This window comes from Oncorhynchus gorbuscha, unplaced genomic scaffold (assembly GCF_021184085.1).
Source record: "Oncorhynchus gorbuscha isolate QuinsamMale2020 ecotype Even-year unplaced genomic scaffold, OgorEven_v1.0 Un_scaffold_537, whole genome shotgun sequence".
NCBI classification, from domain to species: Eukaryota; Metazoa; Chordata; class Actinopteri; order Salmoniformes; family Salmonidae; genus Oncorhynchus; species Oncorhynchus gorbuscha.
In genome coordinates this window covers 311,496-327,022 of record NW_025745361.1, presented here as the reverse complement: position 1 = coordinate 327,022, position 15,527 = coordinate 311,496, and the positions used below count along the sequence as shown (strand labels likewise).

The window sequence follows — 15,527 nt, the reverse complement described above, 5'->3', positions numbered from 1 at the left end:
ATGTTATTACCTGGTACTTCCTGTTTATAACCATGTTATTACCTGGTACTTCCTGTATATAGCCATGTTATTACCTGGTACTTCCTGTATATAGCCATGTTATTGCCTGTTATCGCTGCACATTGACTCAGTACTGTTGGAAAAGTACCCATAAATAAGCATGTCACTGTTAGTCTACACCTGTTGTTTACGAAGTGACAAATACAATTTGATTTGACACAAGTATTAATTTCCACAGTCTGCTGCCTCAGAGTCTTTAGATACTTTTGTCAGGTTTTACTATGTAATTAATTTTTTTATTTTTTTATTTCACCTTTATTTAACCAGGTAGTCTAGTTGAGAACAAGTTCTCATTTGCAACTGCGACCTGGCCAAGATAAAGCATAGCAGTGTGAACAGACAACACAGAGTTACTTCCGGCGCCGACAGAGATGGCCGCCTCGCTTCGCGTTCCTAGGAAACTATGCAGTTTTTTGTTTTTTTACGTGTTATTTCTTACATTAGTACCCCAGGTCATCTTAGGTTTCATTACATACAGTCGAGAAGAACTACTGAATATAAGATCAGCGTCAACTCACCATCAGTACGACCAAGAACATGTTTTCCGCGACGCGGATCCTGTGTTCTGCCTTATAAACAGGACAACGGAATGGATCGCATGCAGCGACCCAAAAAAACGACTCCGAAAAAGAGGGAAACGTAGCGGTCTTCTGGTCAGACTCCGGACAAGGGCACATCGCGCACCACTCCCCAGCATTCTTCTTGCCAATGTCCAGTCTCTTGACAACAAGGTTGATGAAATCCGAGCAAGGGTAGCATTCCAGAGGGACATCAGAGACTGCAACGTTCTCTGCTTCACGGAAACATGGCTTACTGGGAAGACGCTATCCGATGCGGTGCAGCCAACGGGTTTCTCCACGCATCGCGCCGACAGAAACAAACATCTTTCTGGTAAGAAGAGTGGCGGGAGCGTATGCCTCATGACTAACGAGACATGGTGTGATGAAAGAAACATACAGGAACTCAAATCCTTCTGTTTGTCACGCCTTGGTCATTGTATTTTGTGTTTTTGTTATATGTTTGGGTAGGCCAGGGTGTAATATAATAATAATATAATATATGCCATTTAGCAGACGCTTTTATCCAAAGCGACTTACAGTCATGTGTGCATACATTCTACGTATGGGTGGTCCCGGGGATAGTGTGTGACATGGGTTTATATTTGTTGTATTCGTATTGGGGTTTGTATTATTTGGGATTGCGGCTGATTATGTTATGCTGGTGAATGAGGACCCAAAAGCGACTTAATGGAAACAGTCTTTATTCACGTCTTAAACAAAAGCGATAATCCTAATGCAAAAACAGAAAAACTGAAATCCACTCGTCAGTAGAGAGGAATGACTGGAGACGCGACCACAGACTGCAGGTCGCTTCGGGAAGGCACCGGCCGTAGCAGACATTGACACCTGCTCACACGCAGCATCTGAAGAAGGCAAAACACGACAGGGCGGAACAAGGACACAGAACAGCGAACATCAAGCAAGGATCCGACAAGGACAGAAGCGGAAAACAGAGGGAGAAATAGGAACTCTAATCAGAGGGCAAAATAGGGGACAGGTGTGAAAAGAGTAAATGAGGTAGTTAGGAGAATGAGGAACAGCTGGGAGCAGGAACGGAACGATAGAGAGAGAGAGCGGAGAGAGGGAGAGAGGGAGGGGGAGAGAGGGATAGAAAGAGGGAAAGAACCTAATAAGACCAGCAGAGGGAAACGAATAGAAGGGAAGCACAGAGACAAGACATGATAACCAATGACAAAACATGACAGTACCCCCCCACTCACCGAGCGCCTCCTGGCGCACTCGAGGAGGAACCCTGGCGGCAACGGAGGAAATCATCAATCAACGAACGGTCCAGCACGTCCCGAGATGGAACCCAACTCCTCTCCTCAGGACCGTAACCCTCCCAATCCACTAAGTACTGGTGACCACGTCCCCGAGAACGCATGTCCATGAACTTCCGTACCTTGTAAATAGGTGCGCCCTCGACAAGGACGGGGGGGGGAGGGAAGACGAACGGGGGGCGCGAAGAAAAGGCTTGACACAGGAGACATGGAAGACAGGGCGGAAGAAGCAGTCGCACAGCGACAGGATTGACAACCTGAGAGACACGGAACGGACCAATGAACCGCGGAGTCAACTTGCGAGAAGCTGTCGTAAGGGGAAGGTTACGAGTGGAAAGCCACACTCTCTGACCGCGACAATACCTAGGACTCTTAATCCTACGTTTATTGGCGGCTCTCACAGTCTGCGCCCTGTAACGGCAAAGTGCAGACCTGACCCTCCTCCAGGTGCGCTCACAACATTGGACAAAAGCCTGAGCGGAGGGAACGCTGGACTCGGCGAGCTGGGACGAGAACAGAGGAGGCTGGTACCCAAGACTACTCTGAAACGGAGATAGCCCGGTAGCAGACGAAGGGAGCGAGTTGTGAGCGTATTCTGCCCAGGGGAGCTGTTCTGCCCAAGACGCAGGGTTTCTAAAAGAAAGGCTGCGTAATATGCGATCAATCGTCTGATTGGCCCTTTCTGCTTGACCGTTAGACTGGGGATGAAAACCGGAAGAGAGACTGACGGAAGCACCAATCAAACGACAGAACTCCCTCCAAAACTGTGACGTGAATTGCGGACCTCTGTCTGAAATGGCGTCTAACGTGAGGCCATGAATTCTGAACACATTCTCAATGATGATTTGTGCCGTCTCCTTAGCGGAAGGAAGCTTAGCGAGGGGAATGAAATGTGCCGCCTTAGAGAACCTATCGACAACCGTAAGAATCACAGTCTTCCCCGCAGACGAAGGCAGACCGGTAATAAAGTCTAAGGCGATGTGAGACCATGGTCGAGAAGGAATGGGAAGCGGTCTGAGACGACCGGCAGGAGGAGAGTTACCTGACTTAGTCTGCGCGCAGTCCGAACAAGCAGCCACGAAACGGCGCGTGTCACGCTCCTGAGTAGGCCACCAAAACCGCTGGCGAATAGAAGCAAGCGTGCCCCGAACGCCGGGGTGGCCAGCTATCTTGGCAGAGTGAGCCCACTGAAGAACAGCCAGACGAGTAGAGACAGGAACGAAAAGAAGGTTACTAGGACAAGCGCGCGGCGACGCAGTGTGAGTGAGTGCTTGCTTTACCTGTCTCTCAATTCCCCAGACAGTCAACCCGACAACACGCCCCTCAGGGAGAATCCCCTCGGGGTCGGCAGAAGCCACAGAAGAACTAAAGAGACGGGACAAGGCATCAGGCTTGGTGTTCTTATTACCCGGGCGATAAGAAATCACGAACTCGAAACGAGCGAAAAACAACGCCCAACGAGCTTGACGTGCATTAAGTCGTTTGGCAGAACGGATGTACTCAAGGTTCTTATGGTCAGTCCAAACGACAAAAGGAACGGTCGCCCCATCCAACCACTGTCGCCATTCGCCTAGGGCTAAGCGGATGGCGAGCAGTTCGCGGTTACCCACATCATAGTTGCGTTCCGATGGCGACAGGCGATGAGAAAAATAAGCGCAAGGATGGACCTTATCGTCAGAATGGAAGCGCTGGGATAGAATGGCTCCCACGCCCACCTCTGAAGCGTCAACCTCGACAATGAATTGTTTAGTGACGTCAGGAGTAACAAGGATAGGAGCGGATGTAAAACGCTTCTTGAGGAGATCAAAAGCTCCCTGGGCGGAACCGGACCACTTAAAGCACGTCTTGACAGAAGTAAGAGCTGTGAGAGGGGCAGCAACTTGACCGAAATTACGAATGAAACGCCGATAGAAATTAGCGAAACCTAGAAAGCGCTGCAACTCGACACGTGACTTTGGAACGGGCCAATCACTGACAGCCTGGACCTTAGCGGGATCCATCTGAATGCCTTCAACGGAAATAACAGAACCGAGAAATGTGACAGAGGAGACATGAAAGGCGCACTTCTCAGCCTTCACGTAGAGACAATTCTCTAAAAGGTGCTGGAGTACACGTCGAACGTGCTGAACATGAATCTCGAGTGACGGTGAAAAAATCAGGATATCGTCAAGGTAGACGAAAACAAAGATGTTCAGCATGTCTCTCAGTACATCATTAACTAATGCCTGAAAGACAGCTGGAGCATTAGCGAGACCGAACGGCAGAACCCGGTATTCAAAATGCCCTAACGGAGTGTTAAACGCCGTTTTCCACTCGTCCCCCTCTCTGATGCGCACGAGATGGTAAGCGTTACGAAGGTCCAACTTAGTAAAGAACCTGGCTCCCTGCAGAATTTCGAAGGCTGACGACATAAGGGGAAGCGGATAACGATTCTTAACCGTTATGTCATTCAGCCCTCGATAATCCACGCAGGGGCGCAGAGTACCGTCCTTCTTCTTAACAAAAAAACCCCGCTCCGGCGGGAGAGGAAGAAGGCACCACGGTACCGGCGTCGAGAGAAACAGACAAATAATCCTCGAGAGCCTTACGTTCGGGAGCCGACAGAGAGTATAGTCTACCCCGAGGAGGAGTGGTCCCCGGAAGGAGATCAATACAACAATCATACGACCGGTGAGGAGGAAGGGAGTTGGCTCCGGACCGACTGAAGACCGTGCGCAGATCATGATATTCCTCCGGCACTCCTGTCAAATCACCAGGTTCCTCCTGAGAAGAGGGGACAGAAGAAACAGGAGGGATAGCAGACATTAAACACTTCACATGACAAGAAACGTTCCAGGATAGGATAGAATTACTAGACCAATTAATAGAAGGATTATGACATACTAGCCAGGGATGACCCAAAACAACAGGTGTAAAAGGTGAACGAAAAATCAAAAAGGAAATGGTCTCACTGTGGTTACCAGATACTGTGAGGGTTAAAGGTAGTGTCTCACATCTGATACTGGGGAGAAGACTACCATCTAAGGCGAACATGGGCGTGGGCTTCCCTAACTGTCTGAGAGGAATGTCATGTTTCCGAGCCCATGCTTCGTTCATAAAACAACCCTCAGCCCCAGAGTCTATCAAGGCACTGCAGGAAGCAGCCGAACCGGTCCAGCGTAGATGGACCGACAAGGTAGTACAGGATCTTGATGGAGAGACCTGAGTAGTAGCGCTCACCAGTAGCCCTCCGCTTACTGATGAGCTCTGGCTTTACTGGACATGAAATGACAAAATGTCCAGCAGAACTGCAATAGAGGCAAAGGCGGTTGGTGATCCTCCGTTCCCTCTCCTTAGTCGAGATGCGAATACCTCCCAGCTGCATGGGCTCAGTCTCTGAGCCGGAGGGAGGAGATGGTTGAGATGCGGAGAGGGGGAACACCGTTAATGCGAGCTCTCTTCCACGAGCTCGGTGACGAAGATCTACCCGTCGTTCTATGCGGATGGCGAGTGCAATCAAAGAGTCCACGCTGGAAGGAACCTCCCGGGAGAGAATCTCATCTTTAACCTCAGCGTGGAGTCCCTCCAGAAAACGAGCGAGCAACGCCGGCTCGTTCCAGTCACTGGAGGCAGCAAGAGTGCGAAACTCTATAGAGTAATCCGTTATGGATCGATCACCTTGACACAGGGAAGCCAGGGCCCTGGAAGCCTCCTTACCAAAAACTGAACGATCAAAAACCCGTATCATCTCCTCTTTAAAGTTCAGATAATTGTTAGAACACTCAGCTCTTGCCTCCCAGATAGCTGTGCCCCACTCCCGAGCCCGACCAGTAATGAGTGAAATGACGTAAGCAATCCGAGCTCTCTCTCTGAGTATGTGTTGGGTTGGAGAGAGAACACAATATCACACTGGGTGAGAAAGGAGCGGCACTCAGTGGGCTGCCCAGAGTAACATGGTGGGTTATTAACCCTGGGTTCCGGGGACTCTGAAGACCAGGAAGTAGCTGGTGGCACGAGACGAAGACTCTGAAACTGTCCTGAGAGGTCGGAAACCTGAGCGGCCAGGGTCTCAACGGCATGACGAGCAGCAGACAATTCCTGCTCGTGTCTGCCGAGCATTGCTCCCTGGATCTCGACGGCAGTGTTGCGAGAATCCGTAGTCGCTGGGTCCATTCTTGGTCGTATCCTTCTGTTATGCTGGTGAATGAGGACCCAAAAGCGACTTAACGGAAACAGAGTCTTTATTCACGTCTTAAACAAAAGCGATAATCCTAATGCAAAAACAGAAAAACTGAAATCCACTCGTCAGTAGAGAGGAATGACTGGAGACGCGACCACAGACTGCAGGTCGCTTCGGGAAGGCACCGGCCGTAGCAGACATTGACACCTGCTCACACGCAGCATCTGAAGAAGACAAAACACGACAGGGCGGAACAAGGACACAGAACAGCGAACATCAAGCAAGGATCCGACAAGGACAGAAGCGGAAAACAGAGGGAGAAATAGGAACTCTAATCAGAGGGCAAAATAGGGGACAGGTGTGAAAAGAGTAAATGAGGTAGTTAGGAGAATGAGGAACAGCTAGGAGCAGGAACGGAACGATAGAGAGAGAGAGCGAGAGAGGGAGAGGGGGAGGGGGAGAGAGGGATAGAAAGAGGGAAAGAATCTAATAAGACCAGCAGAGGGAAACGAATAGAAGGGAAGCACAGAGACAAGACATGATAACCAATGACAAAACATGACAGATTAGGGGTGTGTCTAGTTAGGCTTGGTTGCCTGGGGCGATTCTCAATCAGAGTCAGGTGCTTGTCGTTGTCTCTGATTGAGAACCGTATTTAGACAGCCTGTCTTTCGCGTTGTAATTTGTGGGTGTTTGTTCCTGTCTTAGTGTTGTATTCACCAGATAGGCTGTAATAGGTTTCACGTTTCGTTTGTTGTTTTCATATACAGTTATTTCATGTACCGCGATTATTTTCATTAAAGTCATGAGTAACCTACACGCTGCATTTCGGTCTGACTCTCTTCATTCAACAGACAAACGACGTTACAGAAACACCCAGCACTCACAGACGGAGCAGCGTGTGAACTGGCAGGAGTTAAAGGACAACTGTATGGACTGCAGAAGCATGGAGTATACTACGTGGGAAGAAATCGACAGGTGGGCGGCCGACCCAGAGCGAGTGCAGGAGCCCGTCTGGGATTCCCTACAGCAATGCGAAGAGGGCTATAGACGTATGGAGTCAGAGGCGCTGGTTTAAACAGGCAGCGACAGCTGGAGCAGCAAAGGGAGAATGAATTATTTGGAGAATGGACATGGGAAGACGTGTTGGATGGTAAAGGTTGTTACACTTGGGAGGAGATATTGGCCGGAAGAGATCGCCTCCCATGGGAACAGGTGGAGGCACTAAGGAGAGCAGAAGCAGCGGGAGATAGGAGCCGACGATACGAGGGAACACGGTTGGCAAGGAAACCGGAAAAGCAGCCCCAAAAATTATTGGGGGAGCTAGAAGGGAGAATAGTTATGCCAGGTAGGAGACCTGCGCATACTCCCTGTGCTCACCGTTGGGCTAGAGAGACCGGGCAGGCACCGTGTTATGCTATGGAGCGCACGGTGTTTTCAGTGCGGGAGCATAGCCCGTTGCGGCACATACCAGCTCTTCCTATTGGCCGGGCTAGAGTGGGCATCGAGCCAGGTAAGCTTGGGCAGGCTCGGTGCTCAAGAGCTCCAGTGCGCCTGCACGGTCCGGTCTATCCAGAGCCACCTCTACACACCAGTCCTCCTAGATCCAGTACCACCAGTTCCAGCACCACGCATCAGGCCTCCAGTGCGCCTCGCCTGTTCGGCGCAGCCAGAGCTGTTCTCCTCTCCTGCGCTATCGGAGTCTCCCGCCTGTTTAGCGCAGCCAGAGCCTTTCTCCTCTCCTGCGCTGCCGGAGTCTCCTGTCTGTCCAGCGCCGCCAGTGCTCCCAGTCTGCCCAGTGCTCCCAGTCTGCCCAGTGCTCCCAGTCTGCCCAGTGCTCCCAGTCTGCCCAGTGCTGCCAGTCGGCCCAGCGTCGCCAGTCTGCCAGGATCCGCCAGAAGTGCCAGTCTGCCAAGATCCGCCAGAAGTGCCAGTCTGCCAAGATCTTCTAGATCGGCCAGACAACCTGAATCATCCAGTTCCACCAGCCAGCCAGGATTTACCGGAACCTACTACCCGACTGCGTGGCCACGCACGCCTCCAACTCAATAATCAAGTTTGCGGACGACACAACAGTGGTAGGCTTGATTACCAACAACGACGAGACGGCCTACAGAGAGGAGGTGAGGGCCCTCGGAGTGTGGTGTCAGGAAAATAACCTCACACTCAACGTCAACAAAACTAAGGAGATGATCGTGGAACACCCCCCTATCCACATCGATGGAACAGTAGTGGAGAGGGTAGCAAGTTTTAAGTTCCTCGGCATACACATCACAGACAAACTAAATTGGTCCACTCACACTGACAGCGTCGTGAAGAAGGCGCAGCAGCGCCTCTTCAACCTCAGGAGGCTGAAGAAATTCTGCTTGTCACCAAAAGCACTCACAAACTTCTACAGATGCACAATCGAGAGCATCCTGGCGGGCTGTATCACCGCCTGGTACGGCAACTGCTCCGCCCTCAACCGTAAGGCTCTCCAGAGGGTAGTGAGGTCTGCACAACGCATCACTGGGGGCAAACTACCTGCCCTCCAGGACACCTACACCACCCGATGTTACAGGAAGGCCATAAAGATCATCAAGGACATCAACCACCCGAGCCACTGCCTGTTTACCCCGCTATCATCCAGAAGGCGAGGTCAGTACAGGTGCATCAAAGCTGGGACCGAGAGACTGAAAAACAGCTTCTATCTCAAGGCCATCAGACTGTTAAACAGCCACCACTAACATTGAGTGGCTGCTGCCAACACACTGTCATTGACACTGACCCAACTCCAGCCACTTTAATAATGGGAATTGATGGGAAATGATGTAAATATATCACTAGCCACTTTAAACAATGCTACCTTATATAATGTTACTTACCCTACATTATTCATCTCATATGCATACGTATATACTATACTCTACATCATCGACTGCATCCTTATGTAATACATGTATAACTAGCCACTTTAACTATGCCACTTTGTTTACTTGTCTACATACTCATCTCATATGTATATACTGTACTCGATACCATCTACTGTATGCTGCTCTGTACCATCAGTCATTCATATATCCTCATGTACATATTCTTTATCCCCTTACACTGTGTATAAGACAGTAGTTTTGGAATTGTTAGTTAGATTACTTGTTGGTTATCACTGCATTGTCGGAACTAAAAGCACAAGCATTTCGCTACACTCGCATTAACATCTGCTAACCATGTGTATGTGACAAATAAAATTTGATTTGATTTGATTTACACATGGAGTAAACAATTAACAAGTCAATAACACAGTAGAAAAAAAGAGAGTCTATATACATTGTGTGCAAAAGGCATGAGGAGGTAGGCGAATAATTACAATTTTGCAGATTAACACTGGAGTGATAAATGATCAGATGGTCATGTACAGGTAGAGATATTGGTGTGCAAAAGAGCAGAAAAGTAAATAAATAAAAACAGTATGGAGAATGAGGTAGGTAAAAATGGGTTGGCTATTTACCGATAGACTATGTACAGCTGCAGCGATCGGTTAGCTGCTCAGATAGCAGATGTTTGAAGTTGGTGAGGGAGATAAAAGTCTCCAACTACAGCGATTTTTGCAGTTCGTTCCAGTCACAGGCAGCAGAGAACTGGAACGAAAGGCGGCCGAATGAGGTGTTGGCTTTAGGGATGATCAGTGAGATACACCTGCTGGAGCGCGTGCTACGGGTGGGTGTTGCCATCGTGACCAGTGAACTGAGATAAGGCGGAGCTTTACCTAGCATGGACTTGTAGATGACCTGGAGCCAGTGGGTCTGGCGACGAATATGTAGCGAGGGCCAGCCGACTAGAGCATACAGGTCGCAGTGGTGGGTGGTATAAGGTGCTTTAGTGACAAAACGGATGGCACTGTGATAAACTGCATCCAGTTTGCTGAGTAGAGTGTTGGAAGCTATTTTGTAGATGGATCGAGGATCGGTAGGATAGTCAGTTTTACGAGGGTAAGTTTGGCGGCGTGAGTGAAGGAGGCTTTGTTGCGGAATGGAAAGCCGACTCTAGATTTGATTTTCGATTGGAGATGTTTGATATGAGTCTGGAAGGAGAGTTTACAGTCTACCCAGACACCTAGGTACTTATAGATGTCCACATATTCAAGGTCGGAACCATCCAGGGCGGTGATGCTGGTCAGGCGTGCGGGTGCAGGCAGCGAATGGTTGAAAAGCATGCATTTGGTTTTTACAAGCGTTTAAGAGCAGTTGGAGGCCACGGAAGGAGTGTTGTATGGCATTGAAGCTCGTTTGGAGGTTAGATAGCACAGTGTCCAAGGACGGGCCAGAAGTATATAGAATGGTGTCGTCTGCGTAGAGGTGGATCAGGGAATCCAGGGTGTTTCCCCCTTTGAAGAGGGGGATGACTGCGGCAGCTTTCCAATCCTTGGGGATCTTAGACGATATGAAAGAGGGGTTGAACAGGCTGGTAATAGGGGTTGCGACAATGACGGTGGATAGTTTCAGAAATAGAGGGTTGAGATTGTCAAGCCCAGCTGATTTGTACGGGTCCAGGTTTTGCAGCTCTTTCAGAACATCTGCTATCTGGATTTGGGTAAAGGAGAACCTGGAGAGGCTTGGGCGAGTAGCTGTGGGGGGGGGGCGGAGCTTTTGGCCGAGGTTGGAGTAGCCAGGCGGAAGGCATGGCCAGCCGTTGAGAAATGCTTGTTGAAATGCTTGTTGAAGTATAATTACAAGCATTTCCTAAGTGTCAAAGGCTTTTATTGACAATTACATGAAGCTGATGCAAAGACTCAATATTTGCAATGTTTACCCTTTTTTTTTCAAGACCTCTGCAATCCGCCCTGGCATGCTATCAATTAACTTCTGGGCCACATCCTGACTGATGGCAGCCCATTCTTGCATAATCAATGCTTGGAGTTTGTCAGAATTTGTGAGGTTTTGTTTGTCCACCCGCCTCTTGAGGATTGACCACAAGTTCTCAATGGGATTAAGTTCTGGGGAGTTTCCTGGCCATGGACCCAAAATATCGATGTTTTGTTCCCCGAGCCACTTAGTTATCACTTTTGCCTTTTGGCAAGGTGCTCCATCATGCCGGAAAAGGCATTGTTCGTCACCAAACTGTTCCTGGATGGTTGGGAGAAGTTGCTCTCGGAGGATGTGTTGGTACCATTCTTTATTCATGGCTGTGTTCGTAGGCAAAATTGTGAGTGAGCCCACTTCCTTGGCTGAGAAGCAACCCCAACCATTACTGTTGGCATGACACAGGACTGATGGTAGCGCTCACCTTGTCTTCTCCAGGCAAGCTTTTTTACGGATGCTCCAAACAATCGGAAAGGGAATTCATTAGAGAAAATGCAGCAGTCCAATCCCTGTAACTTTTGCAGAATATCAGTCCTTGATGTTTTTCCTGGAGAGAAGTGTCTTCTTTGCTGCCCTTCTTGACACCAGGCCATCCTCCAAGAGTCTTCGCCTTACTGTGCGTGCAGATACACTCACACCTGCCTGCTGCCATTCCTGAGCAGGCCCTGTTCTGGTGGTGCCCCGATCCCGAAGCTGAATCATCTTTAGGAGACGGTCCTGGCGCTTGCTGGACTTTCTTGGGCACCCTGAAACCTTCTTCACAACAATTGAACCGCTCTCCTTGAAGTTCTTGATGATCCGATAAATGGTTGATTTAGGTACAATCTTACTGGCAGCAATATCCTTGCCTGTGAAGCCCTTTTTGTGCAAAGCAATGAGGACGGTACGTGTTTCCTTGCAAGTAACAATGGTTTACAGAGGAAGAACAATGATTCCAAGCACCACCATTCTTTTAAAGCTTCCAGTCTGTTATTCGAACTCAATCGGCATGACAGAGTGATCTCCAGCCTTGTCCTCGTCAACACTCACACCTGCGTTAACGAGATAATCACTGACATGATGTTTGCTGGTCCTTTTGTGGCAGGGCTGAAATGCAGTGGAAATGTTTTTTGGGGATTCAGTTCATTTGCATGGCAAAGAAGGACTTTGCAATTAATTGCAATTCATCTGATCAGTCTTCATAACATTCTGGAGTCTATGCAAATTGCCACCATACAAACTGAGGCAGCAGACTTTGTGAAAAATAATATTTGTCTTTTTCTCAAAACTTTTGTCCACGACTGTAGAGACCAGTAGTAGAGAGTTAACCTAGCTGTGCAGTTGACCTTAGAGACCAGCAGTTGAGAGTTAACCTAGCTGTGCGGTTGACCTTAGAGACCAGCAGTTGAGAGTTAACCTAGCTGTGCGGTTGACCTTAGAGACCAGCAGTAGAGAGTTAACCTAGCTGTGCGGTTGACCTTAGAGACCAGCAGTAGAGAGTTAACCTAGCTGTGCGGTTGACTTTAGAGACCAGCCGTTGAGAGTTAACCTAGCTGTGCAGTTGACCTTAGAGACCAGCAGTAGAGAGTTAACCTAGCTGTGCGGTTGACCTTAGAGACCAGCAGTAGAGAGTTAACCTAGCTGTGCGGTTGACCTTAGAGACCAGCAGTAGAGAGTTAACCTAGCTGTGCGGTTGACTTTAGAGACCAGCAGTAGAGAGATAACCTACCTGTGCGGTTGACCTTAGAGACCAGTAGTAGAGAGTTAACCTACCTGTGCGGTTGACCTTAGAGACCAGTAGTAGAGAGTTAACCTACCTGTGAGGTTGACCTTAGAGACCAGCAGTAGAGAGTTAACCTACCTGTGCGGTTGACTTTAGAGACCAGTAGTAGAGAGTTAACCTACCTGTGCGGTTGACCTTAGAGACCAGTAGTAGAGAGTTAACCTACCTGTGCGGTTGACCTTAGAGACCAGTAGTAGAGAGTTAACCTACCTGTGAGGTTGACCTTAGAGACCAGCAGTAGAGAGTTAACCTACCTGTGCGGTTGACCTTAGAGACCAGTAGTAGAGAGTTAACCTACCTGTGCGGTTGACTTTAGAGACCAGTAGTAGAGAGTTAACCTACCTGTGCGGTTGACTTTAGAGACCAGTAGTAGAGAGTTAACCTACCTGTGCGGTTGACTTTAGAGACCAGCAGTAGAGAGATAACCTACCTGTGCGGTTGACCTTAGAGACCAGCAGTAGAGAGATAACCTACCTGTGCGGTTGACCTTAGAGACCAGTAGTAGTGAGTTTAAGACCTCATCTTCGTCCTGTTCGTCTAGAACCTTACATTGGCGCAGGTAGGGAGTCAGTTTACCAGGCGAGATGTAGCGACTTAAGATGTAGCGGTTACTCTCCACTGACTCCCACAGAGACTCCGTGTCCTCACCTCCATTCTCCATCTCTACACACACACAGTGAAAGATGTTTACTATATCCATCTCTACACACACACATACAGTGAGAGATGTTTACTATACCCATCTCTACACACACACAGTGAAAGATGTAGGTTTACTATACCCATCTCTGCACACACACAGTGAATGATGTTTACTATATCCATCTCTACACACACACACAGTGAAAGATGTTTACTATATCCATCTCTACACACACACAGTGAAAGATGTTTACTATATCCATCTCTACACACACACAGTGAAAGATGTTTACTATACCCATCTCTACACACACACAGTGAAAGATGTAGGTTTACTATACCCATCTCTACACACACACCGTGAAAGATGTTTACTATATCCATCTCTACACACACACAGTGAAAGATGTTTACTATACCCATCTCTACACACACACAGTGAAAGATGTAGGTTTACTATATCCATCTCTACACACACACAGTGAAAGATGTTTACTATATCCATCTCTACACACACACAGTGAAAGATGTTTACTATACCCATCTCTACACACACACAGTGAAAGATGTTTACTATATCCATCTCTACACACACACAGTGAAAGATGTTTACTATATCCATCTCTACACACACACAGTGAAAGATGTTTACTATATCCATCTCTACACACACAGTGAAAGATGTTTACTATACCCATCTCTACACACACACAGTGAAAGATGTAGGTTTACTATATCCATCTCTAATAATATATAATAATAATATATGCCATTTAGCAGACGCTTTTATCCAAAGCGACTTACAGTCATGTGTGCATACATTCTACGTATGGGTGGTCCCGGGGATCGAACCCACTACCCTGGCGTTACAAGCGCCATGCTCTACCAACTGAGCTACACAGGACCACTACACACACACAGTGAAAGATGTTTACTATATCCATCTCTACACACACACACAGTGAAAGATGTTTACTATACCCATCTCTACACACACACACACACAGTGAAAGATGTTTACTATATCCATCTCTACACACACACAGTGAATGATGTTTACTATATCCATCTCTCTCTATATACAGAGCCTTGTAAAAGTATTCACAACCCTTGGTGTTTTTTCTATTTAGTTGCATTACAACCTGACCTCTAACCCTAACCCTAACCCTTACAACCTGACCTCTAACCCTAACCCTTACAACCTGACATCTAACCCTAACCCTTACAACCTGACCTCTAACCCTAACCCTTACAACCTGACCCCTAACCCTAACCCTTACAACCTGACCCCTAACCCTAACCCTTACAACCTGACCTCTAACCCTAACCCTTACAACCTGACCTCTAACCCTAACCCTTACAACCTGACATCTAACCCTAACCCTTACAACCTGACCTCTAACCCTAACCCTTACAACCTGACCCCTAACCCTAACCCTTACAACCTGACCCCTAACCCTAACCCTTACAACCTGACCTCTAACCCTAACCCTTACAACCTGACATCTAACCCTAACCCTTACAACCTGACCTCTAACCCTAACCCTTACAACCTGACCCCTAACCCTAACCCTTACAACCTGACCCCTAACCCTAACCCTTACAACCTGACCTCTAACCCTAACCCTTACAACCTGACCTCTAACCCTAACCCTTACAACCTGACCTCTAACCCTAACCCTTACAACCTGACCTCTAACCCTAACCCTTACAACCTGACCCCTAACCCTAACCCTTACAACCTGACCTCTAACCCTAACCCTAACCCTTACAACCTGATCTCTAACCCTAACCCTTACAACCTGACCTCTAACCCTAACCCTTACAACCTGACCCCTAACCCTTACAACCTGACCTCTAACCCTAACCCTAACCCTTACAACCTGACCTCTAACCCTAACCTTTACAACCTGACCTCTAACCCTAACCCTTACAACCTGACCTCTAACCCTAACCCTTACAACCTGACCCCTAACCCTAACCCTTACAACCTGACCTCTAACCCTTACAACCTGACCTCTAACCCTAACCCTTACAACCTGACCCCTAACCCTAACCCTTACAACCTGACCCCTAACCCTTACAACCTGACCTCTAACCCTAACCCTTACAACCTGACCCCTAACCCTAACCCTTACAACCTGACCTCTAACCCTAACCCTTACAACCTGACCCCTAACCCTAACCCTTACAGCCTGACCTCTAACCCTAACATTTACATTTACA

The 15,527-nt window shown here is 48.3% G+C and overlaps 1 protein-coding gene across 1 annotated transcript in view; it reads right to left on the bottom strand.

The window, feature by feature from the left end:
- Positions 1 to 15,527, bottom strand: part of card11 (caspase recruitment domain family, member 11) — a 173,422-nt gene that overhangs the window by 125,235 nt on the left and 32,660 nt on the right. Inside the window, exons 2-3 of the mRNA XM_046333844.1 lie at positions 13,130 to 13,322; positions 2,264 to 2,271 (exon numbers count right to left, since the gene is read on the bottom strand). Coding sequence (XP_046189800.1) covers positions 2,264 to 2,271; positions 13,130 to 13,320 — 199 coding nt within the window. The 5' untranslated portion in view covers positions 13,321 to 13,322. The remainder of the gene's footprint in view (positions 1 to 2,263; positions 2,272 to 13,129; positions 13,323 to 15,527) is intronic.